The 26,984-nt window shown below is 43.9% G+C and overlaps 1 protein-coding gene across 2 annotated transcripts in view; it reads left to right on the forward strand.

Moving 5' to 3' along the window:
* Window positions 1-1,207: 1,207 nt before the first annotated feature.
* Window positions 1,208-26,984, forward strand: part of LOC121286234 (peptidyl-prolyl cis-trans isomerase FKBP8-like) — a 45,954-nt gene continuing 20,177 nt past the window's right edge. For both annotated transcript variants that reach the window (XM_041203261.1, XM_041203260.1), the window contains exons 1-6: window positions 1,208-1,339; window positions 5,374-5,462; window positions 12,487-12,704; window positions 21,278-21,450; window positions 22,347-22,424; window positions 25,540-25,638. In XM_041203261.1, the coding sequence (XP_041059195.1) occupies window positions 1,265-1,339; window positions 5,374-5,462; window positions 12,487-12,704; window positions 21,278-21,450; window positions 22,347-22,424; window positions 25,540-25,638 (732 nt within the window). In that variant the 5' untranslated portion in view covers window positions 1,208-1,264. The remainder of the gene's footprint in view (window positions 1,340-5,373; window positions 5,463-12,486; window positions 12,705-21,277; window positions 21,451-22,346; window positions 22,425-25,539; window positions 25,639-26,984) is intronic.

Consider the following 26,984-nt stretch of genomic DNA (forward strand, 5'->3'; position numbering starts at 1 on the left):
GTGTGAAGTGCGTACTGAAAAGCTCAGCACTGCTGGGATGGGAGCTAGAGGAGGGCAGGCAATGGTGTCAACACAGGTGCTGGTGAGCATTGCGAGAAAGGGAGCTGCAGATCCGAAAACCATCAAATTAAGTTTCCAAAAGCAGGAAAAAAATGTCCAAACATCAGAATCAGGCACCTGAAAATATAGATGATAAAAATGCTGTCCACAGATTTTTATTTTTATTTTATTCAATAACGGAAACCTCATCCCACCCTTAGATGAGGTTTGATGAAAAATGTAAAGGCAGCCTGGCCAATTCGCCTGTCCACCAACCATAGGCTTAGATGGGCAATGAAAAATGGTAGACAATTGTGCTGTCAATGGGCTTAATTGGTCTCTTAATTGACTTTTGCGTACGCCCACCGAGTGAAATATCATGCGAATGCGCGATGACGTCGGGACACTGACTGATGTCAACTCGTGCAATTTCACGCCCGATTGGGTCGGGCACGCACCCGCCCAATCTACGTAAAATTCAGCCCTATGATTCTAATGGTTAGAAAGTCTGTGTTGAGAGCCTGTGACATTATGATGTCACTTGCTCTCACTATTGTGCATCGTGTTAATCCAGGCTCCAGGACAACTGCCCTTTCACAGGGTGTGAAGCTCTTTACTTCTAATTAAGTTTAATTCTAAACGGCTTCTAACTGACCGCTTTGTATCAAATATGTATCCGTAGTAACATGAAAACATTCTGTGATGCAATAATCTGTGTTTGAAAAATGTTCTAAACAGTAACTTGTCATTGAGACATTTATGTCTGGAAATGTTTTCGCAATCAAATGCTGATGCTTTGTAGACCTAAAAATACCTGTTTATTTGTAAATGATGTCCTGATTGCAATGGACCATGCAGACTGTGATGGCCTTTTAATGATAGCATCAGATAGTTTTGATTGCAAACATTTGACGAATTAAAACATTTGAATGCAAGTCTACTGGAGCACTGTAAATGAGCACACCACAGGGCATGGACACAACACATAATGCTACTGGCGATGTAGTGGATAATCCAAAAGACTGGATTGATGTGCTAGGTATGTGTAATGAATGGTGCAGTTATAAGTAAGATAACTAATCCAGAGATATTATTTGAGATAAATTGACGTGAATAATTTGCTGTTCAAGGCAATGGGCTGCTGAAGAAGAAGATTCTAAAATGTGGCAATGTTAAACTCGACAGACCGGGAAATGGACAGAATGTGAAAATCTGGGTGAAAATAATGCATGAAAACGGAGATGTCATCCTGGGCCACCAAAGGCTCTCATTCACCATAAATGGAAGAGATATCATTAAGGTGGGTGAACAAAATACCATGGACACAAACCAGCATGCCACCACAAAAAAATATAGCATTAGAAACACAGCTGTGTATGTCATACATGTACATACTACAGCAGTCTCACCCATCAGGAACCTATGTCATATTTGGCTAGGGTTCATGATGCAGTGTAATTTGCATCTCTATGGAGTTAGCATTTAGGCATAATTCAGATCTGCAGTTTAGAACTGTGTAGTGTCCACACCTGTGTAAAGTTTACTTTGATTCATAATTCACATCCTGACAGTTTAAACTTGTATGTAACTCACAGCTATATTCCGTCATAATCTATAATTCACACTTGTATAATGGAAACTCAGATCTATGCATATTGTACAGTACTATAATTCAGATCTGCCTTTAATTGACACCCATGTAACCTAACATACTGCTACAAATCACATATTGCCTTTCTATAATATCGCCTGTGTGTTCTTACACTCAGCTACAATTTACCTACACATAGCTCCACCTGTCTACAACTGACATCTATTTATAATTCAAATCTGTCTACATTGATTTGTGCATGATTTACACACACGCGGACACACATAATATAATTTAACCTGTGAACAATTGTGCATAATTCACAGGTATCTTTAAATAGTGCCTGTGTCAAAAAAATTCATACCTGTAATAATGCATAACCTGTGTACTGTATTACATAGAACTGCATAGAAAATACAACATAATTCACAGGTGTGCATCGTATGTATCTTGTGTTCATTTTCAATTATGCCCATCTAACTCATTTAGTGTTTTCACTGAGTTCATTTGTTAGTTTAACTCAATACTATGAAAGACAGCGTGTGTGTGTGGTTGGGGGGAAGAATCCTGAGAAGATACTTTCTGTTGCTGGGAAGATTTCCCTGTAGATGGCTTTCTTATCTTTAATGAACACTTTTTTGAAAGTGTAACAGAGCAGTATTCACATATCACATATTAAATACAACATTCTTTCAGTCATATAGACTTGAAACATTAACTTTATTTCTCTCTCCACAGATGCTGCCAGATCTGCTGAGTTTTTCCAGCATTTTCTGTTTTTTATTACATTCTTTCACATGTGGGTCCTGAATCCCCTCAGGGAAGGGGCAACTGTCAGCATTTAGCTAGGAGTGCTTTGTAAACTCAGGTGGGATCTGGAAATGCCAGGTTCCCTCCCAGCTAACCAATTCCTAGTAGGGTGAGTGTCCATGTCATGGCCCATAATCACTGAGCCATTTAATGATACAGAATTGAAGGAGGCCATCTGGTAATGTGGCCAAGGGGAGGGATTTCCTATGCTGGGAATTTCCTCAGCTAATTCTTTGATAAAATCTTGAACATTGGGATGAATCCAAAGAGCAGATTGCTGAAGCAGTGGGAGTGGGGCCACTGAGCCTAGGCCCTCACGACCCTGGAAATCTTGTGGATCAGTTCCCCAAGCAACCTTCCTAAAGTATTTCTCACCTACATCCCCCTGCAGTAGGTGTCAAAGATGCATTTATATTGGCATGGGAACCTGCCAATTTTATTATAGTTATAAGATGCCAGATACTCGTTTACTATGCCAATGTCAGCAGAGCAATGCAAAGGAGTTTTAAGCCCAGGGTGTTGGTGGATAGCGCAATTGGGTTACTTCGGAATAGCCTGGCAAAAAAAGACTAAAGTCCATCAAGTTCGCCTTCTACCATCCTGGTAGTCACATGATACAACACTAATGAAGTTGCTGAATAATCATAGCAATTTTTAGTCTCTATTGATCCACAACAGACCCAGACATGGTACAAGGAAAACCAAATGATGAAGAGCTTTGAAAACCATGGACAGGATTTTTCAGACAAGAGAGTTTCCCACCCCGCCACCTGAAAAGTCAGCAGGGAACACATCTCCACCGATACCAAGTGCCCTGCAGCCATATAACACTCCAAGAAGCCTTAATTGGCTTGAAACAGGTCTTCTGCCCCTCACTTGGGAGTAAGTTCTGCCTCAGAGAGCTGATTGGCCAAAAGCCCTGAAGTCCTAGTAACACCATTAGCAACAGTGGCCAGGATTGAATACAAGCAGTACCCAGATTCAAAGTCCCAGAGTCCAGGACCAAGTAAATACAGGGTAGTCTCAAGGTAAGGTGGGGAGGTGAGGCCTGGGGAGGTGGGGAGAGAGGGTTGGGGGTTTTCATGAAGAGGCCTGGGAGAAGGAGCACCTTCAGGGGGCAGATCTTGTTAGGGGGCACCCAATGTAGAAGGGAGGGCAATGAAGGAGGTGTCCCCACTTCCCTCCTGAGGCTTGCCAGGCATCCTTTCCTGCTTCAGAACTCCTCCAGTCAAATTCAAAATTGAGGTTGGACAGGATACAGCCTTTAAATGGTCATTAATGACTCACTTAAGGGACTCATTTTTTTAAACTTATTCTTTCACAGGGTGTGGGCATCACTGGCTAGACCAGCATTTATTGCCCATCCCAAATTGACCTTGAGAAGTTGGTGGTGAGCCGCCTTTTTGAACAGCTACAGTCCATGTGGTGTGGGCACACCCACAGAACTGTTAGAGAGGGAGTTCCTGGATTTTGATCCCAGTGAAGGAGCAGCGATATAGTTCCAAGAGTGAATGTCAAAAGTGGTAGATGGGGTGCCAGTCAAGCAGGCTGCTTTGTCCTGGATAATGTCAAGCTTCCTGAGTGTTGTTGGAGTTGCACTCATCCAGGCAAATGGTGGAACCCTGCTGCCGGGTTCCAGGCTCTACAGGGAAAATTAATTGCAGGACTTTCTGCAGTAGGGTAGAAATCCTGTCCCTGATTGCTGCCAGCAGTTCAGTGACACCTTCACTGGGGACCATCGCTGGATCCCTGGAGACACGTGATTGTGGGCGGGTTGGGAGTTGCCAGCATGGGGTGGGAAAGGAGGAGGGGGGTGTCGAATGTAAGGTCAGGGGGTGGCCCTCTAAGTGAGCCCCACCCTTCCCAATGCTGGATCCCTCATCCCTCAATCAGGCACTAAATGCTACTGAACAAAAGATCCCCCACCCACTGCTTGTTGGACTCCCCTTATGACGAGTTCCTGCCCGTCGCTGGTTGAATAGCAGTGGCAGCAGGATGAAGCCCTTAAGCAAGCATTAATTAACATCCTGCATGATCAAATGCCCAACCAGGAGGGGGGCAGTATATTCCACCCTATCCCTCAAATTACTCACATTTTGGGCTGAATTTTTCAGAGCCCATGGAATCAGGGTTGGAGCTGGTGGGAAGACTGGTAAAATGGAGGAGGTGCCCTGTTGGAACAGTTCATTGGTGAGGCAGGCAGCCATGTGAGACCCAACTTAGTGACCATTTTTGTCAATACCAGAATCTTACCGATGTCGGAGTGGCTCCTGCAGTGTGTGAAGGCCACTGGCTCAATCGAGGCAAAATCCCAGTGGCAGGACAGTCAGCCAAAGCAGCAAGAGGCTCCATGCACAATGACGGGGCCTGGGGATGAAAAACCCATACCCCAACCATGAATAGGCCTCTGAAGGAGTTTCCCCTCCGGCCTGAAGGCCTATCAGCTCTGGCCTTTTAATTTACAATTTCAATACAGGCAGCTGAGGTTGCCTCATTGTGAGATGCCCCTACACTCTTCTGCCTGCCTTGGCAGCATCCACCACTCCTGATGGAGCAGCAGGCCTAAAATTGTTGTTGGCTTTGTAATTGGGCCTGCAGCATAAGGGCCCAAAAGGAAGGTGAGTGTGGAGGTGGTCAGTTAGGAGGCCATCATCAGAAAGGTTATGCCACAGGGCAAAGTAATGACAAGGGCAGGCTTGGGATCCACATATGGGCTCAATGTTGGGGTCCTGATGCCACTGGAAAATCCAGTCCAATGTATCCCAAAACATTATACTCTGAAAGAAATCTAACTTGCATACAATTTAATCAATACTAAATGCGTTCATTGTCTCCCTAGACAACTCTATAATTATCTTAAGTTGAAAAAATGATATACTTATCAGTAAAATATGACATGATTTGTTTAATACAATTTTCCTTCCCTCTCCAAGGCCCTGGAAATCTGTGTGCCCCTTATGTACATACACGAAACAGCACTGATTCTCACCGACTCCAAATTCTGTTCTGGGAGAGCTTCCAGGTAAGACATTACATGCATTTTGTTGCAGAATTACACATGGCTGGAAGTCAGTACTAAGCTGCAGATTCTAATCAAGTCACAAGCGAGAAAGTGAAACTCAACTGGTTTATGGATGTAGCCTGAACGCTATGATTTAAGTCCTTTGTATTTTAATGCTACTTTCCAATACTTAGTTTGAATGCTAGTAAGATCTCTTGTGGTGTTCTTTGAAGTAAAGAGCACAGTTGTGACGTTAAGCACCTAACCTGTTGAGTTTCTTTGAGATTACTACTCTTGATAAACAAATCCCAGAATTAGGACTACACTTAAACAGCAGAGATCAGAGGACGGTTACAACTGCTCGTAAGTTTCAGGCTCCAGAATGATTTGCTTTCTCTTTTCACGCATTGTTTTTCATTTGTAATGGAGGACCTCACATGTTACAACCAATAGGTGACATCTGGAATGTGGTAGATGCAATATTTTTAATTGATCTCTTATGGCATTAAAGACAGAAGAGGATATTGTGGGTGTGTCTCCCTCTCTTGTAGCTGTCTCTTTAATCACCTCATGCACTAGTTCTCTTTGCCTTCCTTTCTCTGTCTTTCTGCTTACCTGTTTGTGCCTTCTCCTGAAAGCAGAAAATATTTCAAAGAAGAGCAATCACAATGACACCAAGGCCTGAATTTTACCCTTGGTGGGCGGGGGCAACTGGTCAGGAAACAGGCCATTGACCAAGATTTCATGCTGGCTGGCCAAGTAAGGCCCACCCAGCATGAAACACAGCTTCCAACTGGTTGGGAAGGGGTGGGTGTGGGTGGGGGCCTGTCGGCTGCCGGGTCCAATGGCGACCCGGCGGCCGATTTAAAAATAGCACAGGCAGCTCCTTTTGATGGCTGCCAGGGAAGAGCATATCTTCTGCGTTGTGAACACTGATGTTATGGCATCAAGTGTGGCTGGAGACGCCAGGCGGGAGGGCAGGTTGGGTGAGCACTCAGCCCCCCAGTTTTCGGATGAATGCCTCGCAGTCCTCCTGGAGGAGGTGGCTGCCAGGAGGGACACCCTTGTCCCCAGAGATGGGAGGAGGAGGCCACTGCATCTTACAAAAAGAGCGGTGCACATGGGTGCAGTGCCGCGAAAGGTTTAACGACCTTCTGTGCTTGGGAAGGGTGAGTACCATGTTGCATGGATCAGTGTGGTGAAGTGTTAACGTTTGCCATCCCCCCGTGGAGCTCAGGGGTGTTAGAGTCTGAGTGCCAACTGTCAATGATGGCGGAGCTGACCAAAGGGGTAAGCCCTGGCACTGGCCACTCCCTCTCAGACAGGGCCAGCACAGCTTCCGCTGACCAGAGGACCACTGACAAGGTCATTAAGGCCAACAAGAAAGGAGAGTCAGCAGGCTTCCTCCAATGTCGCTGCCGGTGGAGGGGGGGGGGGGTGGCAGCGGCAGTGGCACAAAGACTTAGCAGGTGCCCTGTGTACTCCCTACTCCCTGACTCCGCCTGCTATTCAAATAAGTGTGAAGTGCCCTCACTGCAGCATTCCAACATTCTAGCGAGGATCTAATGCCCACAGAGGTGCAGGTATCTGCACCGGTGCCTGGTTCAGACAGTGGGTGTGACGCGTGCATGTGAAGCCTGGCGGTCCTTTGGGGTCCTGTAATTGAATGTGTGCTGGCGAAACTAAGGGGGAACAACAACATGTCATTAGTTTAAGTCATCACGCTGTCCCTGGTGAGACAATGGAAATCTGCATCATGGTACCATCATCTTTCAATGGTCAATGGGGAATCCAGTTTTAAGGCTCCCATCAATGATGAGACTACACAAGAATGTTTGCACCACCTGAAACTCTGTGCACTGCACTCTTAGCTTTGTCTGACACCCCAGCCCCTCCGCAGCCAGTTGATCGAGGTGCGTGGCACCTTTCCAGCTCCAAGGCGTCGTGCTCGAATCTGGATATGATTAGGAAGTTTGGCAGGCCTCCGCCTGTCCGTGACCTTTCAATGTTTTATAGGTGATCTTCTGAAAGGACAGAGGAGCATGGATTACTCCACTCTCTAACTGCAGCGGCATTGCAGCCTGGCCAACCCCATCTGAGGAACACCTTGCAGGGCACATCCGAGTTGTGGCCCTCGGTCTGCAAGGCACTCAGTCCAAGCAGCCAGGGCTTACCTTGCTTGAGCAGCTGGCGGAGGCAGAGAGTGCCTAGGGTGCCGTCAGTTAGAGGACTGCTTGAGACGACGACAATGCTCAGTCAAAGGCAGATGATGAGCCACTGGAGTCGACTATTAGGTGGCAGATGCTGGATATCCAGCGAGATGTGCACGAGGATCTGGCGGAGATCCATGAGGGTATCTGTGCCATTGTCTCTGTTGTGGAGGAGTCCATGTGGAGCATGAGCACTGCTTTGACCCTCATAGCTGAGTACAATGCGGAGTGGCGACTCTCATGGAGAGGCAGCTCCAGGGACAGAATCAGGGGTTCCTGGGGTTGTGCTGGGACATGCAAGCCCTCACACAGGCAATGACCTCAGGTGGTCAGTGCCAGTGTGGGAGCTGGATGAGGCACCCAGCATCCCAGCTACGTGCCTGTCCATCAATGGTGAGCAGGGAGGTCCAGAGCAACCTCACATTGGCACACGAGCTGCTTGTCATCTCTGCGGGCTCCTCTCAGGGTGCTCTGGATGATGGCAGCAGCTCCTCCGCCCCTCAGTGACCGTGGCAGCTGATGAGACTGCAATGACTGTGAGATGCCAGCCGTGGCACTGTCCACTTCCTCCCAGGCAGGGTCAGAACAGGCTCAACTTGCCAGAGGACGACCACCAAGGTCATTAAGGCCAATAAGACATCAGAGTCAGCAGGTTGCCTGCAATGCCGCTGCCAGCAAGTGGGCTGCGCCAGGACACAGCACTCGCAAACGTAATTTTCCCATGAGCACAAGAGGGCGTGGTCACAGGTGATCTTCTGTTTTATGTTGTTTTGTTTATGGTTATTGGACTGGGAAGGAAGACCAGAAAAGGTGATGTTAATTATTTTGGATTGTCAAAATGAGATAAATTTTGTTTTTGTCATAATGACCTGAGTATGCTTCACCTTTGTGTTTTTTTGGTGCAGGGTACACCAATATGTCATGCTGGATGTGAGTGGCTCTCAAATTTATTACACAGGCACTGAGTGGACTTTGGGTTCAAATTAAAGGGTCATTTTAGACATCCAGGATGGAGGCGGCAGCGCTGGCATTAGGTGGAAGTAGATCTATGGCAGCCTAGCTGAAGTAACACTGGATCAAGGTGTCCCTGCCTCCCTGAAGGACAAAGAGATCTGCTTCCACACCCTCAATGTTCTCCTCACCGTGCTCCTCTTCTGATTCACTACTGGATTCATCATCTGTAGCCTGTGCAGCTGCGTCAAGCCAACATCCTCTTCCTCCAGTGTGTCCCCCCTTGCCAAAGCCAGGAGAGTGCAGCATGCAACCACTATCAGTGACACCCACCCGGTGGGGGGTATTGTCGTGCTCACCCTGAACAGTTCAGGCATCGGAAGTGCATCTTCAGAAGACCTATGGTCCCCTCTATCACTGCCCTTGTGGACGCATAACTCCTATTATAATGCTGCCTTGTCTCTGTTCTTGGGTGGTGGAGAGGCATCATAAGCCACCTTTTCAATGGATAGCCCTTGTCACCCAGCAGCCATCCATCCAGTTGGGTTGGAGTGCTGAATAGCCTCGGCACCTGGGAGTGTCTCTGGATATAAGCGTCATGGGAGCTGCCAGGGTACCTTGCACGGACTTGCAGAATCTGCACCCTGTGATCACACACTATCTGGACATGCATTGAGTGAAATCTCTTCCTGGAAACCTAACAACCGCTGCAAACCCTCTGGCTCGATCAGCCTGGCTGACCTGCTCCATACAGAAATGAATAAATGTCATTACCCACCTGAACAGAGCTTCTATCACCAGCTTGATGCAACTGCAGACAGCTGATTGGGACACTCCACAAAGATCCCCCATTGACCCTTGGAAAGAGGGCCACTGTGACCTTCAGAGCTACTAGCATGGGGTTTTCACCCACACAGTTGGGGGTGATCTCAGGCCCAATCAAATGGAGGTCATGGTCTCCCTGAAGAGCCTCCTTTGGCATTGCGCCTCTGACATATTGAAGTAGTTGTGTTGTCTGTAAACCCTGGTAGCGGGATAGTGGCGTCTTTTGTGGCCCCTTCTGCCTTGAGCTACCTGTTGGCCCTGCACCCCTTGTGCCTGTGCCCTACTCCCACAGGTCACTCCCCTGGAAGCTGCATTGGGACACCTGGCCTCCTCTCCCTTCTGCCCCTCTCTTCCTCCTCAGAGGAGGTACCACCAGCAGAAAGCACAATCCCTGTTACCATGGTCGCAGAAGGCTGCCTGATATTGGAAGGGTCCATACGGTCAAAATCCTCCAGGGGCCTTGGAGACAGCAATGAGTCCTGAAATGAAGACTAGAAATGCTAAGAAAGAAGCTCAGAACAGAGATGAGGCTGTCAAGTTCAAAAAACCAACCAGCAGCACACTATCTCCTAAACTACTCACTGCTCACACTGACAATGCTGTTGACCCTTTGTTTTCCGCCCTTGGATGAGATTTTGCAAAATGTGGGCTGCCTGTCTGCCTGTTTTGCCCGTGTGACGAGCATGGAATTGCACAGGCAATGTAAAATTGGCTTCAGTTGAGCTTTTAATGGCCTTAAGTAGCCTCTTAATTGATGGTGGGTGCAGCTCCGACTCCTGTGCATGCCCGCCAACCCGAACATTGCGCGTGTGCGGGTTGATGTTGGGATGGTCGCCCAATGTATTCTCGCGCTATTTTATGCCCGATCAGGTCAGGCGCATGCCCGCCACGAGGCATAAAATTCTGCCCCAAGTCTTAATGCTCTTAAATATTAGGATAGGTTCAAAGAGTTGACTCTATCTTCGGTACAGGAGACAGAATTGAAGATTTTGAAAACTATTAATGAATTGCATCTTTATAGTTATATACATTAAGACAAAAGAACTGGAGATAAATAGTAATAGTTAGATTAGTTGTTTCCTTTTGCAGAGTCATATCATTCTGGAAGAGGCTATACTTCATTCAATAACAGTTAGTAATCAACCATTTAAAAACCTTTTAATTCAAACAAACACATTTGTATTCAGTAAGAATCAACGTGATTGCTCAAGAAAAAAGCATCAACTAAACTTCAAATTCAATCGTCAACACAAAGGGTTTTTGTTTTGCTTTACGGAACATTTTCACTATAGGAAGTTCCTCCTGGTTTAATGCTTCAGTCTTTCAGACCTGAACAAGCAGTTCAGATCCTGAGGAATAATCACATTTCTGAACAGATAAGGGTGACTTGTAAAAATCAGACGGTATCCCTGCTGCGTTTATGTGATTTGCCGTGATATGTTTATAGAATATGTGAAAATGTAATGATACTAACTGAAGTGTTTAAATGTCAGGTGACCAATTTGATTTACAGAATTGAAAAATATCGTCCATCTGTAATTAACAATTAACACTGTGCAATAAATATAAATGATCAGTATGAATTTATTTTAGAAAGCAGTTTTTAATTAATAGATTAAAAAGAAACAAAGTTCAATTTGATGTATCAATCATACTTTTGGAAACTAATTTATTACTAGGAAGCCTGTTTAAATGGGCTGTTCAAAATATATATTATTCTCAGTTAGATAATTGTGATCAGCTTTACATGTTATTGAAAATTCCCATCACTTCTATGTTGTTTTACCCTCCTTTGGTTTTCTGACTTCACTGTTACACATTTCACTTCCTGTGTTTTCCAGCTAAGTGTGGCAGTGTAGTGTTTACGTTGATGGACTAATAATTCTCAGAACACGAGTTCATATCCCATCATGGTAGATTGAACATTTGAATTCAGTTTAAATAAAATCTGGAAATAAAAATCTGGCATTAGTAAAAGTGAAACTGTCACTTAATGTCCTTTAGGGAAGGAAACCTTTTTTCCTTACCTGGTCTTCCGTATATGTCTTCACGTACTCCAGTCCCATACCAACGTGGCTGACTCTCAACTGAGAAGTGGTCCAGTAGGTCTAGCCACCCTGTCAGTTGTATCAAACTACTCAAAATGGTTCAAGATAAAGGCCCACCACCACGTACTCAGGAAAATTATGGATGGATAATAAACCCTGACTTTGCCAGCAAGCCCAAATCATAAAAATAAATGTTATGTTAAAAAAGACCAGTAAGTCCCATTTGAATGGCAACAGCTATCAATTAAGGAAAGATATCTACATGTGTTTTGCTATATTATAGATGGCTATATAACTGCAATTTGTTTATTGTGTAAAGTTCATAGACCTGACTGTTGCTTTATATCTCTTTACTCTCAATAGTTAGGTGAGAAATTGAAATAAGTACCTTACTGCCACAATCATTTTATGGCATAGATACACAGAAGCATAGGTATGCCATTTAACCCCTCGAACCTGTTCCGCCATTCAACGAGATCAAGGCTGATCTGTGACCTAACTCCACATACTCACTCACCTTATGCTCTACAGTTTACCTAGCCAAGGATGTGATAGAACAAGTCTTATTATTCCCTTGAATTAGCTATTTAGTTCAATTTGAATTCAAATAGTTCTGGGTTTTTAAATGCAGAATTTGAACATACTATTCTCTTTGTGTCTTTAAGCTTCTTGCAGATCTCGAGCACTGAAGAATTCAGAAAGGGAAATGTCACCCGGGCCATCCAGCTCATATCAATTGGGAAGTTTATATTCTGGTGTTGTAGCCTTCCATTTTCTAACAATGCCTTTCCTCCTGCACCGTCTCTTGGTTCCTTCCTATTGTTTTGTTTTGTGATGTAAAACTGAAGGCTTTGTAGAGAACTCTCTGTTGTAGTTCTGCTCCTGTATGAGTGTGTGATGGCAGTATTGGCATCTTAATTTCCATAATATGTAAACCCAAGGTAAGATTCAGCAGCCAAACCAGTAGGCTTGTGTCACCACAGGGAAGTCATGTCCTTAATTGTTTTGCAGTGAAGCATCAGAAGTGAAACCAGGATCCAGGCTCCTCCTAGAGGTTCACCTCCTGTCAGTCAGGGGAACACGTCTGGAGGTGAAGCCCAAGGCTGAGCAGCTGAAAATGATCAGGAATGAACGAGAGAAAGGCAACTGCTATTTTCAGAGCAAGAATTATGAGCTGGCGATCCTTTGCTACACTTATGCTTTAACAATCATAGATGCAAACACCAAAGGTATTGAACAAATTTTCTTTGAATAGTTATGTTTCCTATTAAAACTGTATTCTGCAATTACATACATTAATAGCATTAGCATTACAGTCCTGAGCACATGAACATACACAATTTAAACGCCATCTTCAATTATTAATATTCTCTACTTCCATGACATCCACCTTTCAGTGCCACGCTCCTCAGGTTATTGGTTCAAGCCCCAAGCAGAGACTTGAGCACAAAAATGTAGGTTGATACCTCAGTGCAGTACTGAGACTATGCTGCACTGTTGGAGGGAGTAAATGTTTGTGGATGTGATGCCAATCAAGCAGGCTGCTTTGCCCTGGATGGTGTCAAGCTTCTTGAGTGTTGTGGGAGCTGCACTCATCCAGGCAAGTGCAGAGTATTCCATCACATTCCTGACTTGTGCCTTATAGATGGTGGACATGCTTTGGGGAGTCAGGAGGTGGGTCACTCATCGCACAATTCCTAGCCTCTGACCTGCTCTTGTAGCCACTGTATTTATATTGCTAGTCCAGTTCAGCTTCTGTTCAATGATAACCATCAGGATGTTGATAGTGGGGGATTCAGTGGTGGTAATGCCATTGAATGTCAAGGGGTGAAAATAGGAGCAAGAGTAGGCCATTCAGCCCTTCGAGCCTGCTTAGCTATTCAACATGATCATGGTTAATCCTCTGTCTCAATGCCATACTGCCACTCTTTCCCCATACCCATTAATGCCTTTAGAGACCAGAAATTTATCAATTTCCTTCTTAAATATATTCAGTGACTTGACCTCCACAGCCTTCTGTGGTAGAGAATTCCACATGTTCACCACATTCTGAGTGAAGAAGCTTCTCCTCACCTCAGTCTTAAATGGCCTACTCTGTATCCTGAGGCTGTGACCCCTTGTTCTATACCCCACAGCCAGTGGAAACATCATCCCTGCATCCAGTCTGACCAGGCCTGTCAGAATTTTATACATTTCAATGAGATACCCTCTCGTTCTTCTAAACGCCAGTGAATACAGACCTAGTCGACCCAGTCTCTCCTCATACAACAATTCTACCATCCCAGGAATCAGTCTGGTTAACCTTCACTGCACTCCTTCTACGGCAAGTGTATCCTTTCTTAGGTAAGGAGACCAAAACTGCACACAATACTCCAGGTGTGCTCTTACCAAGGCCCTGTACAGCTTCAAAAAGCTATCCTTGCTCCTGTACTCAAGTCCTCTTGCAATGAAGGCCAATGTACCATTTGCCTTCTTAACCGCTTGCTGCATCTGCGTGCTTGCTTTCAGTGATTGGTATACAAGGACACATAGGTCCTTTAGTGCATCAACATTTCCCGATCTATCACCATTTAAATAATACTCTGCCATTCTGTTTTTCCTAACGAAGTGGATAACTTCATGCTTATCCACATTATACTGCATCTGCCATGCATTTGCCCACTCACTCAACCTGTCTAAATCACCTTGAAGCCTCTTAACACCTTCCTCATTGTTCACATTCCCACTAAGTTTCGTGTCTTCAGCAAACATGAAAATATTACATTTGGTTCCCTAATCCAAATTATTGATATATATTGTGAATAGCTGGGGCCCCAAGCACTGATCCATGTGGTACCCCGTTAGTCACTGCCTGCCACTCTGAAAAAGCCCCATGTATTTCTACTCACTGTTTCCTATCCGCTAATCAATTCTCAATCCATGCCAATATATTGCCCTCAATCCCATGCGCTTTAATTTTGCACACTAACCTCTTCAGTGGCACTTTGGCTGGGATTTTCTGGCCCCATCGCAGGCGCCCCAGCCAGAGGTCCATTGACTTGCGGCGGGACTGGAAGATTGCAGCAGCGGATGGGTATGGAAAATCCTACCCTTTATCAAAAGCTTTCTGAAAATCCCAAATATACCATATCCACTCGTTCTCCCTTATCTATTCTACTGGTTGCATTCTCAAAAAAACTCCAGTAAGTTTGTCAAACATGATTTCCCTTTCATAAATCCATGTTGACTTTCTCTAATCCAGTTATATTTTCTAAGTGACCTGTTATCACATCCTTTACAATAGACTCTAGCATTTTCCCTGCTAAATGTGTTAGGCTAACCGGTGTGTAATTCCCTGTTTTCTCCCTTCCTCCTTTTTTAAATAGTGGGGTTACATTTGCCACCCTCCAATCTGCTGGGACTGTTCCAGAATCTACAGAATTTTGGAAGATAACGACCACACATCCATTATTTCTATGGCCATCTCCTTTGGTACTCTGGAACATAGATTATCAGGCCCTGGGAATTTATCAGTTTTCAGTCCCATTAATTTCTCCAGTACTATTGTGTTAGTAATACTAATTTCCTTCAATTCCTATGTCTCACTAGACCCTTCGTTCCCTAGCATTTCTGGGAAGTTATTTGTCTTTCCCTCCATGAAGACAGGACTAAAGTAGTTGTTTAATTGCTCTGCCATTTCCTTGTTCTCTATTGTAAATTCTCCTGTTTCGGACTGTAAGGGACCTACATTTGGGTTCGCTAATCATTTTTTTCCATACTAATAGAAGCTTTTACAATCCACTTATATGTTCCTTGCAAGTTTACTCTCATGCTCTGTTTTTACCCTCTTGGTCCTCCTTTGCTGAATTCTAAACTGCTTCCAATCCTCAGGCTTTCTATTTTTTCTAGCAACTTTATATGACTTCTCTGTGGATCTAATACTATGCATAATTTCTTTTGTTAGCAATAGTTAAGTCGCATTTCCTGTTCTGTTTTTGCACCAGAAAGGAATGTATAACTGTTGTAATGCACACATTTATTTCTTAAATATTAGCCATTGCCTATCCACTGTCATGCCTTTCAATGAAGTTCCTCAATCTGTCTTAGCCAAGTCACACCTCCTAACTTCATGTTTCCTTTGTTTTAGATTTAGGACCCTAGTTTTGGGTCAGATTACTTCACTTTCCATCCTAATGAAGAATTCTATCTTGCTATGGTCACTGTTTCCTAAAGAACACTGCACAACATTATTAATTAATCCTTTCTCTTTGCACAATACCAAATTTAGGATAGCCTGTTCCCTCGTCGGTTCCTCGAAGTACTGGTCTGAAAAAACCATCTTGTACAAACTCCAGGCATTCAGCTGCCACAATATTATTGCTAATTTTGGTTTGCCCAGTCTATATGTAGATTAAAGTCACTCATGATTACTATAGCACCTTTGTTACATGCATCTCTACTTTCCTGTTTAATGCCATCCCTTACCTTATCACTACTGTTTGGAGGCCTATAGACAACTCCCACTAATGTTTTCTGCCCTTTGTTGCTTCTTAGCTCCACCCAGACTAATTCTATTTCTAGATCTTCTGAGCCAATATCCTCTCTCACTATCGCACTGATTTCATCCCTGAATAACAATGCCACCCCACCTCCTTTTCCTTTTTGCCTGTCTTTCTTAAATATCAGGTACCCTTGGATAGTCATTTCCCAGCTTAGGTCATCCTGCAGCCACGTCTCTATAATTGCAATCATATCGTACCTGTTTACATCTATTTGCACTGTTAATTTGTCTACCTTATTGCAAATATTCCATACAGTGCCTTTGGGCTTGTCTTTTAACATTTTTACACTTTTTTTTCGTACTATGGCCCTATTTGTTGCTAGCCTTCAACTTTTGCTTTCTACTTTTCCGACATTCATTCCTATCTTTGTTTCCCTCTCTCTTATGTTTCCCTGGTCAGGTTCCCATCCCCCTGCCATTCTAGTTTAAACCCTCCCCCATAGTACTAATGAATACCCCTGCAAGGATATTGGTCCCGGTCCTGCTGGGGTGCAACCTGTCCAACCTGTACAAGTCCCAACTACCCCAGAATCAGTCCCAATGCCTCAGTAATCTAAATCCCCCTCTCCTACACCATCTCTCCAGTCGTGCATTCATCTGGTCTATTCTCCTACTCTTGATCTATCTAGCATGTGGCACTGGGAGTAATCCTGAGATCACCAACTTTGAGGTCCTGCTTTTTAATTTATTTCCTAGCTCCATATATTCTACTTTCAGGACCTCATCCCTCTTTTTACTTATGTCGTTGGTACTGATATGGACCACGACCTCTGGCTGTTCACCCTCCCCCTTCAGAATGTCCTACAGCCGCTCAGTGACATCCTTGACCCTGGCACCAGGGAGGCAACATGCCATCCTGGTGTCACGTCTGTGGCCACAGAAACATACATCTGTTCCCCTTATGATAGAATCCCCTATTATTATTGCTCTCCCATTCTTTTTTCTCCCCACCCCGTGCATCTGAGCAACTCATGGTGCCATGGACTTGGCTCATGCTGCATTCCCCTGAGAAAACATCTCCCCCAGCAGTATCCAAAACGGAAAATCTGTCAGAGAGAGAGATGGACCCAGAGACCTCCTGCCTCGTGTTTTTACTCAGCCTGGTGGTCGCCTATTTCCTTTCTGCCTGTACACTCTTTATCTGTGGTGTGACCACCTCACTGTACATGCTATCCACGAAGAAGCAGGTGCTCCACAGTGACTCCAGCCGCAGCGCTAGCTCTGAAAGGCAGATTTCAAGTAGCAGCAGCTAGAGACACTTCCTGCACACATGGTCGCCCTGGACACTGGAAGTGTCCCTGATTTCCCACATCACACAGTAGGAGCATTCCATGTGGCCGAACTGCTCTGCCATGACTTACCCTTAAATTACTCTCTTTACTTTTGCAGTTCAGAGAGTATTAAAGACAGGAGAAATGCTCACCAGGTCCTACTTACCAAGACTGCTGCTTTTCTTTCTGAGGGAAGGTAGAAAATGAAAGGATCACCTTGTTCCCTCTTCACCAAGCTCCCTCACTCACCAAACTCCAACTTAAGCACTCTAATGCAGCCCAAAGCAACATTCCAGTGCAGACCAATTTGAGGTGAATTTGATGTAAAGAATTTTGTGATATTCTATGGTCATGAAATGTGTAAATACAAGTTCTTCCTTTTGCCTGCAACCACACATAGACCTACAACTCTAAGACCTCTACGCGCAGTCCCCACTTATTCACATGCACAAACAATTTTAGGACTACTGAGGCACCACTGAGGTACAATTAGTCAATGTTCAAAATACTGCAGTGTGTTGCAATTTCCCTTACCATCAACATCCCTTATTTCTACATCTGCAACATTGCAACCTTAGCCCTTCTGCTGCTGAAATGCTTATACTTGCCTTTGTGGCTTCCAGACTTGACTACTCTAATGGTCTCCTTGCTGACCTCCCATGCTCCACTGTCTATAAACTCCAATTTGTCCAAAGCTTTGCTGCACATTTAATATCTGTGCAACAACTCAGGGCTACTATCACCATTAGCTCTTTATTTCCAACATGCCAAATTCAAAAATCCACATGCTCATATGTAAATCCTTCATAGCACTGCCCCACCCTATCTCCGCATTCTCCTCTATCCTTACATCCCTATCCAAACCCTTTTTCCTCTTTCTCCTGTGCATCCCAATCAATAAGCATAGCGAGAGAGGAAGTACTGAAGGGACAGGCATCCTTGAAGGTAAATAAATCACCAGGGCCAGACGGATTATATTCTGTTGAAGGAAGCCAGGGAGGAAATAGCGGATGCTCTGAGGATCATTTTCCAATCCTCACTAGATACAGGTGAGGTCCCAGAGGATTGGAGGTTTGTGAATGTTGTATCAATATTTAAAAAGGGTGCGAGGGATAGGGCAGAAAATTATAAGCCGGTCAGTCTGACTTTGGCGGTGGGAAAATTATTGGAAACAATTCTGAGAGCCAGGATAAACTGCCACTTAGAAAGGCACTGATTGATCAGGGATAGTCAGCACGGTTTTGTTAGAGGAGGATCGTATCTTACTAAATTAATAAAATTTTTTGAGGAAGTAACAACAAGGATTGATGAGGGTAGTGCATTGGATGTTGTTTACATGGATTTCAGTAAGGCATTTGACCAGGTCCAACATGGCAGACTGGTCAAGAAAGTGACATCTCATGGATTACAGGGGAAGGTGTCAGATTGGATCCAAAATTGGCTGTGACAAGAAACAAAGAGTAATGACTCCTAGCTGAGGGGTCAATTACCAGGTGGCATGGATATAAGGTGATTGGTAGAAGGATTAGAGGGGACATGATAAAAACCTTTTTACCCAGAACTTGATTGGTGGTTGAGGCTGAAATACGCAATTCATTTAAGAGGTACCTGGATCTGCATCTGAAGTGCTGTGACTTGCAAGGTTACGGACCAGATGCTGAAAAGTGGGATTAAAATGAGCAGCTAATTTAGTTTTTCTCTTTTTGACCAGTGAAGGCACGATGGGCTGAATGGCCTCTTTCTGCACTGTAACTTTTCTGAGGTTCGATCCCTTGTTTCAACCCACAACTGGTGGCATAGCATTCAGCCATCTCGATGTAACCCCTTTTAATTCTCTCCCTAAGCATCTCTTCCTCTGTACCCCTCTCTCAGTCTTTAAAAATATTTTTAGACCTCATTTCTTCAACTTAACTTGTGGTCACCTTTCCTATTCTATTTTTTTCTCGGCTTGTTGTTAGTTTTCATTATGCCTTCCTGTGAAGTGCCTGACAACTTTATTATGTTAAAGGTGCTTTATAATCGTGAGTCATTGTTGTTATTGCTCCACAGTCCACTGAGATAGTTGTGCAACCCTTCAGTGCTTTGAGTCTAACAGTACCTACCCTGAGAACCTACACTGAAGACCCTTAAAGAAATTTAATATTTCCACAATGACGCAATGTAGCACCTTTCTGTGATACTTGCAAATATATTCCTTTATCTCTTGTAGCGAGCTGACATTGAGGAGCAGATGAATAATATAATATGAATAGGTGCCCAACCTTAGCCTATGTTCTCCAACTGTTATGCCATCATGGGCAAGAGCCAAGAGCAATGCTTCCTAAACTATTTTCTGATATGATCCCATTTTAACACTTGAAAATTAACATCACCCCAGAAACAATAAAAACAAAACAGCAATAAAGCAGCATAGTAACATTCAGCATATAATTATTAATATTCACATATTATAGATCAACATATAAATGCATCATATAAATATGAACATCTATGTTTTTAAAGTATATTGTAAATATATTATTATTTTATGTACTCACCAGTCCACTGTTTCATCTGAGCTGCTACAGCTCAGGGACTTTGGCCAGGGAACAAGAGATACTACTGACACTCACATTTGCATTCGGCAGTACTGATCTATAGCAACATCACACCAAGAGTGTCTAAAGACCATCTTGAGACCATTGATTTTAATGTGAGATGAGTCAAATAAATGTTTAATTTTCCACTGAGGATTTCAAATGACAAAATAATATTCATAATCCCAGAGGCTGCAGTTTCACTATGGATTCTGCTACTCGCAATACAGCTTTAAAATAAAATAGATTTAATTCACAAGGTAATTAACTTATCTGAATGTGGAGCCATGCTCTTCTCAAACCGAGGCTGGGCTTTATGAGGAAAGTGGAGTGCTTCTGAACAGGCATAGAACTTATCGCGTGATAGTTACTAGCCATTGAGGTTTCAGTCAAGCTCTCCATATTCCCTGGTGACAGAAGTCTCAGTGAAGACCCTATCCTCCCTAGCTCACACTCAAACACAGTATTCAACCCCTCTCTTCACCCCTCCTCCCCCACCCACACACATGCTGTTATGACCCACCTTGGGATCAACAAACAAAGGAACAGCAATTACCAAACAACCACAATGAAAAACTGATAAATAAAATTTCAGCTTATTTTTGTATTTTAACTTAATGGTCAAATCAAAGTCAATATGAATTATACATTACACAGTGGATGCAACAATATTAGATCTTGCTTTATTCCAAGGCTGCCTGCTAGTAATCTGTGGTGAATGTTCTGTTGCAATTATGTCGAATGTGACTATGAACTTTCATCACAATGCACACACTGTATTCAAGCCTTCTTTCCACCAATACTCACCGTAATTTTCCCCATCCTCATCCCCCCCTCCATACATCATTTGTGCACACACACACACACACACACACACAAGTCAGCCCCTCCCACTGTCCCCCACCCTCACACAAACAGATCAGTCAGCCAGAGGGGAGGCATAGCAGCTCTGACAACCCAAGCCCCAATGCCAAGGGGGCGGTGGTGGGCGGTGTGGTCGTGGGGTGTGGAGAAAATCAATGATTCATGCATAGAAGTTGTTATTCAATTCTATTGGCATTGGGCGGGAATCTCCTTACCGACTTAGCAGAGACACCGAGAGATGCGCAGGGGAAGGTCAGGGCTGGACATCACCTGGACCGTGTTGCCTATGTGGGGAGCAGTCTCTGAGAAGGGGGAGCTCACGACCCCATTCGTTGTTCCTGCAACCCCAATTGGTGTTGAGAGTTGGGGAGCTGCCGGCCAATAAATCCACAAAGACAATCAGACCCTAACAAAGGTCCACCCTTCTGTTCAAACTAATGTAAGGTTTCTCAGTCTAAGCTTATCTCATGGCATTTCGTCCAGGTGTGATTGCAGACTATGCCCCTGCACACTGTGCTGATAAGGTAAATATGACTGCATTATTGTTATAGATGTCCTCGACCATGAAGATGAGAAAAGTTTTCTTGATGAAAAAGTGAAATGTTACAGTAATATTGCAGCCTGCCACCTGAATACCAGAAACTTAGAGGAGGCTTTTTCCTGCTGCGATATTGTCTTGCAACATCAGCCTCAGCACTGCAAAGCCTTGTTCAGGAAGGGCAAGGTAGGCCTGCATTGGATATTAACTTAGTTAAACAAATCTGATTACTCATTGATTAAAAGCTTCTGATTTGTTTATCAAAATGCACACACTGTAATCAAGTCTTCTTTCCAACAATACTGAATGTAATTTGCCCCATCCTCGTCCTCTCTCGACACAGACGTCTTAATAAACATAGTTGAAATGAGTCTTTACAAATATGTACTATGCAGTAAGATTTACAAAGTTGTTGTAGCCACTAATGAATTAACCCACATGGACCACTGACTACAACAGTATGATTTGTAGGCGAAGCAATATGAAGATGTTGGAGAAAAGTGGTTGACAATGTTCATTCTGGCACGGTGATTAGGGAGTTAGGTGGTTTTAGTTGGCAGCTCAAAGACAATTCTTCACACAACAGTATCTTATGTACGTCATTAAATTACAATTACTACCATACACCTATAGCCAGATGTTTATTTTATTTCTAGTTTACTTGCCTTGCTACTCCTTTGCTAATGGCAATTGTCTGGACTTTTGCAAGTGAACTCCTACAGGAACAGCATAACTGGCTAGAAAGGCCTTTTTTATGTAGGCAATTTGCCAAGATTGAGAGAACCCCATTGAAATTCAGATCAATGACCCCCACTGGTCACTTCTATGGGAACCAGCTATGCTCCAGTATCTCACGCAAGCAGCCACTTTTCAGGAGTGAAATAATTGATTGAATAGTCTTCCAATTCAGGCAGTGATAGTTGATGCTATTTGTTCAATTGAGAAAGCTTCAATACACCCACAGCTCATCATGAAAACATAATTTATACTTAACCCCATTGCTTACTTTGTGTAAAATGCTGCTGGTATAATAATTGTGTAGAAATGTGCAGCATCTAAACATTTGTTTCCAATTGTTTCAGGTTCTTGAACTGCAAGAGAAGTATTTCCTCTCAATCAAATTTCTTAGAAAGGCTTCACAGGTGGAGCCTGCAAATCAGGTGACTGTGATCTCAGTAATGCACTAATTCTTTTTGTTGAATCTGCTTTATTGTTAAAACAGAAATAAGACATAATTTCACGACTCTTCTCTCTGGCTCAGTGGCCTTTAATACTGATGAAGACACAAGCCACAAGTTTAATACAGTGATCATTCTGGAATGTTCTGGATCAGAACCTAAGCATAGGTGTTGCTATTCCGGTCAACATTAGCAGCCTCCAGGCCATGGAAGATGATGTACATCCTGTCTGGAGAAATATGTAGGTACTTGTTTACCAGGTTGAACAGCACCTTGGAGTAGTTTTTGTTCTGCTTGTTGCTGATTTTGCCGATGCTGGAGAGGCTCCCCAGAGCGCAGGGCTCACAGGATCTCCCGATGTGAAGGATCTGGTCAGGCACAACATGTCTGCTTGGGTTTACCCAGCGCCTTGGACAGCACCGCCATCAACGCCTCCGCCAGCACCTCCGGAATGGTGGAGCAGCTCAGGTTTGTGTTGAGCATCAAATCAGCACTGTCTGCTCTGATCTGCAACTGCACCGCATGGCAGGATTCAAGGAATGACTCCCTGCAATTGTGCACCAAGAATGTGCTCTTAATGATGCAGCTCCAGAGAGTGATTACTGTTTACAAATTTGCTGCTTGTGCTTGTGTTGTTTCTGATCATTGCTGCTTTCTTTGAGTCTGCCGCTGGTCAGTATGGTTTGCTTTTGGTGAATTTTCTCCCTCAGCTGATTCTGGCCCTTGTGTGTATGTTTGGATATTGTGTGAGTGTACTCTTAAATATCCTGCCAGTCGTGAATGTACTTTATGATTTTGTGCACTGTAAGGCACTCAGCCCCCGGTGAATGTTTTCTCTGCAGTTAATTTAATACGGGCACTTGCCTTGGTTCAAATTCTAACACTGCCATCCTCCAGCCCACTCGCAACATTTACACTATTAAATATGGTTCTTTAGTTCCACTGGTAGAAGGTAGACCCAGTTTTTTATGGGTCTGGGAGACTGCCTCAGAGATAATACAGGAACTAGCAATAGGTGCTCGTAATTAGAATCCAGGGTGTAATTGCAGAGTGATAATGGTTTGTAGTCTTCTGGAATTGTAGAATAATTGGCAGGAGCTGACCATGTATCATAGTCTCCCAGAATCTAAATTAAAACAGTGACAATATGAAGCAGCTTATGATTCTGCACCTGATGAACATTTGCTCTATTGGTCATAGATTTTCTTTTTGCTGAAAAGTAGGTGTCAATAAAACCACTAGCAATAAGGAACTGTTCTTCCACAGCTCCGATTTTTGCTTCCATACTAAATGTATCAATGAAATCACAGATAGTGTAAAGGTTACATTGAATTAGTTTGTGATGCTTGCGTGCCTATCACTTTATAGCGCAAATGATTTGAGATGATTAATATGTTTTCCTGTGATGTTTTGAAGTGCTTCTTGTGGTACGTCATGTTGCTTTCTCATAAGCCCTATGTCAAAGTACTGAGGGAATAGCAGTGGGGCTGTCAGTTTAGCCAATGGGCAAGCTGCCTGGAATTCAAAATGCCCACTCCTGCAATGTGTGGCTGATTGCTATGTATCTGCCACAGTGCCGAAGATGAGCCTAGCGGCAGTCACGAGAGGCCCAATGCTTTCTAAGGTGGTGTCTGTGGTCATTTATTCAGGACAATGTGGTGGCACAGAACTACTGCTGGCTATCTACTACTATCACTCAACTGCTATTATCTATTCTACACATGCTACTGCTGGAGATCATTGCCTTAAAAAAAGCTCAAAGATCAATTTGGAACATTATCAGCGAAGCATTGAAATTCCCTGCAGGCTCTCGTAATCTCATACATTTAATTTCAGTTGGAAATTGGTAAAACCAATGAAGAAATGGCATAAACTATTTACCCTGTTTGTCTGGGGGCTCTGTCAATCTCCCTCTGAATTATAGTGGGAGATCGAGACTATCAGCAGAATTTAATGCCCCCCCCTCAACTTTTTGGAGGCAGGAGAGGCCATGTGATTGGGCAGGAAGGTCTAGGGTGGATATCCCATCGCCTTCAGGTTAAGGCACAAGGACTGCCTTCCCACCCAGAAGCAAACTGAGGCCCATAAGTCGCACCTGCTAATGGTAACAGAGAAACCCGGAGTAGGACCTCACCCACTGCCCTTCAAATCAAACCACACCTCTCCCCCTTGCTAGGGCTTCCAAATCTGGCCTTGGCACACCCACCCCACTCACCGTTTTCCTGCATACCATTGTCAATCCCTGGTGCAGGCTGCACTGCAGTACCAGCAGTGGCTATTGCTCCCAGTGCCACTGCTGGTACAGGAGAACTACTGGCCTTCAACTGGCCATCTGCCCTACACCAGGATTACCCGGGGATGGTGGGTGAAATCCCTCTCACAGGAGCTGGGAAGCCTGACAGCAGGCAAGTATGTGCCCAATTGGGACTTAATTGCATCAACCACCACCAAAGATGGCCATGGTGGAGCTGCCACTGATTTTCTAGCCAGTGGACAGAACCCTGCCAGGACCAATAAATTCTGCCCCATATCCCTAAATGGACTTTGAAGCTTTCCTTGTTTGTTATCTTTAAGCTTTGTAAAGCAAGTCAAAGTCAATCATAGGAACAGAGGAATTGCTAGATGGAAAAAAAAAACAAGGTTTATCTGTTTGCCAGTCTGGTAATCACATAATACAACAATAATGGAATTGTTGACAACCCACAGCAATCAGTCTCTACTAATAGTCTACAACAGACTCAGACATAATGCAGGGAAACCCTCAGTGATGGAGAGCTTTGGGAATCATAGATCCAAAGTCACCTGTCCTTCCAAACATGTTACACTTACATGTCATGTCTCAAACGACTGTATCCCAAAATGTTATTTTCTGAAAGAAATCTATTTTGCATGAAGAAATCAACACGAACTTCTTCCACTATCTCCCCAGGAGCGTGTTCCATTGATTGCCCATTCAATCACTGAAGCAGATTAGGTTTGAATTTAATGGCCTTGAGTCTCCACACCAGGGACACTTAGTCGGAAAATTAAAAAGCACTGCAAAACTATGTATCACAGAGGGTAATCTGACATTTTCAATTGTTGTTTGTTCCTGCAGGAAATTGAGAGGGAAATGAAGCTTGTTTTTGATAAATGGGCAGAAAAATCAGAAGGTACCAGCAATGCTAAAACAATGAATGCATGTCCACTGTTCCTGGTAGGTTCAAAGTTACTTTGCGAAATAATGTGAATAACATGGGGTAGTCACATATGGTACAACTTCTGCCTGTTAGTTTTGATATTCTCATGTCCATAACAGGTCAACCTGCCAACACACAATGGCAAAACTTTACAATAACCAAAGACAGCTTAAGTGATGATTTGTTACTTACAATAGTAAATGTTGGAGCAGAGTTGAAGCACCTTTACTCTGTAGCTCACCGTGCTATAACTAGCCTAGGAGTGTTTCAGGCTTAGTAGGTGCCTGAAATAAAAGAAAAAAAGACTTACATTTATATAGCATCTTTCACAACCTCCAGACATCAGAAATCACTTTGCAGCTAATGAAATATTTTTTGAAGTATAGTCATAGCTATCATGTAGGAAATGCAGCAGACGATTTGCACACAGCATGCTCCCACAAATAGTAATGTGATAACAATCAGATGTTTTGTGATGTTGATTGAGTGATAAATATTGGCTAGGACAAGGATCTTTGACATCCACCTCAGAAGGTGGGAAGAGCCTCAGTTTAATGTCCCATCTGAAAGACAGAACCGCCAACAGTTCATCATTCCCTCAGTACTCCATTGGAATGTCAAGCTTTTCTTTTGTGCTTAAGTCTAGGAGTGGGACTTCAACCCAGAACCTTCTGACCCCTAACTTTCCCTCTGACATTTCCCTTGCATTTCTGCTTATTTTCTGCCAAAGTTATAACAAACAATCAGGAGGACTGCTACAGAAACCCAAAAAATTCACCCCAGAAAGAGGCCTACATGAGTCTTAGGCTGGAATTTTCTGGTCTCGTTGGCGTTGGGCATCATGGCAGGTGGGGAGGACAATATGATAGGAAGGCCAAAAATTGGTTTTATGCTATCGTGAAACTAGTTTGTGGTTGTTGGCTCCACCCGTCAATGGCGGGCTGCATTTTCCACCTCCGCATGTTGGGAATGTCATTTTAATACCTATGCATCTAATTATAAGCCCTAGTCACTGGAATCATCCCCCCCATGTCAAATTTACCACCCATGTCAGCTTGACTTCAGAACGGTGTGCTTCACGACTGCCTTTAAAAGGCATGCATCTGGCAAGCTGAACTTTGAGGGGAACTCGGAGGTGAGTGTGCACATTCTTACGCAGAGCTTGCTATGTTGATCTAGGACATCAAGGAAGAGGTGCTGTGCATTCACGGGGGGCATAGGTAAGTCACTTTTAACCCAGCTGGCTTTCAGTGCGGTACCGGGGCAAGGGCTCCTATGTGGGTCAGTCTGGCGCGGTGGGGGGTGGGGTGGTTTGCAAGGCCACACAGACAGATTGAAGGAAATACCTAAGCACATGCCAGGG

The sequence above is a fragment of the Carcharodon carcharias genome, chromosome 13 (genome assembly GCF_017639515.1).
Source record: "Carcharodon carcharias isolate sCarCar2 chromosome 13, sCarCar2.pri, whole genome shotgun sequence".
In the NCBI taxonomy this organism is placed as follows: Eukaryota; Metazoa; Chordata; class Chondrichthyes; order Lamniformes; family Lamnidae; genus Carcharodon; species Carcharodon carcharias.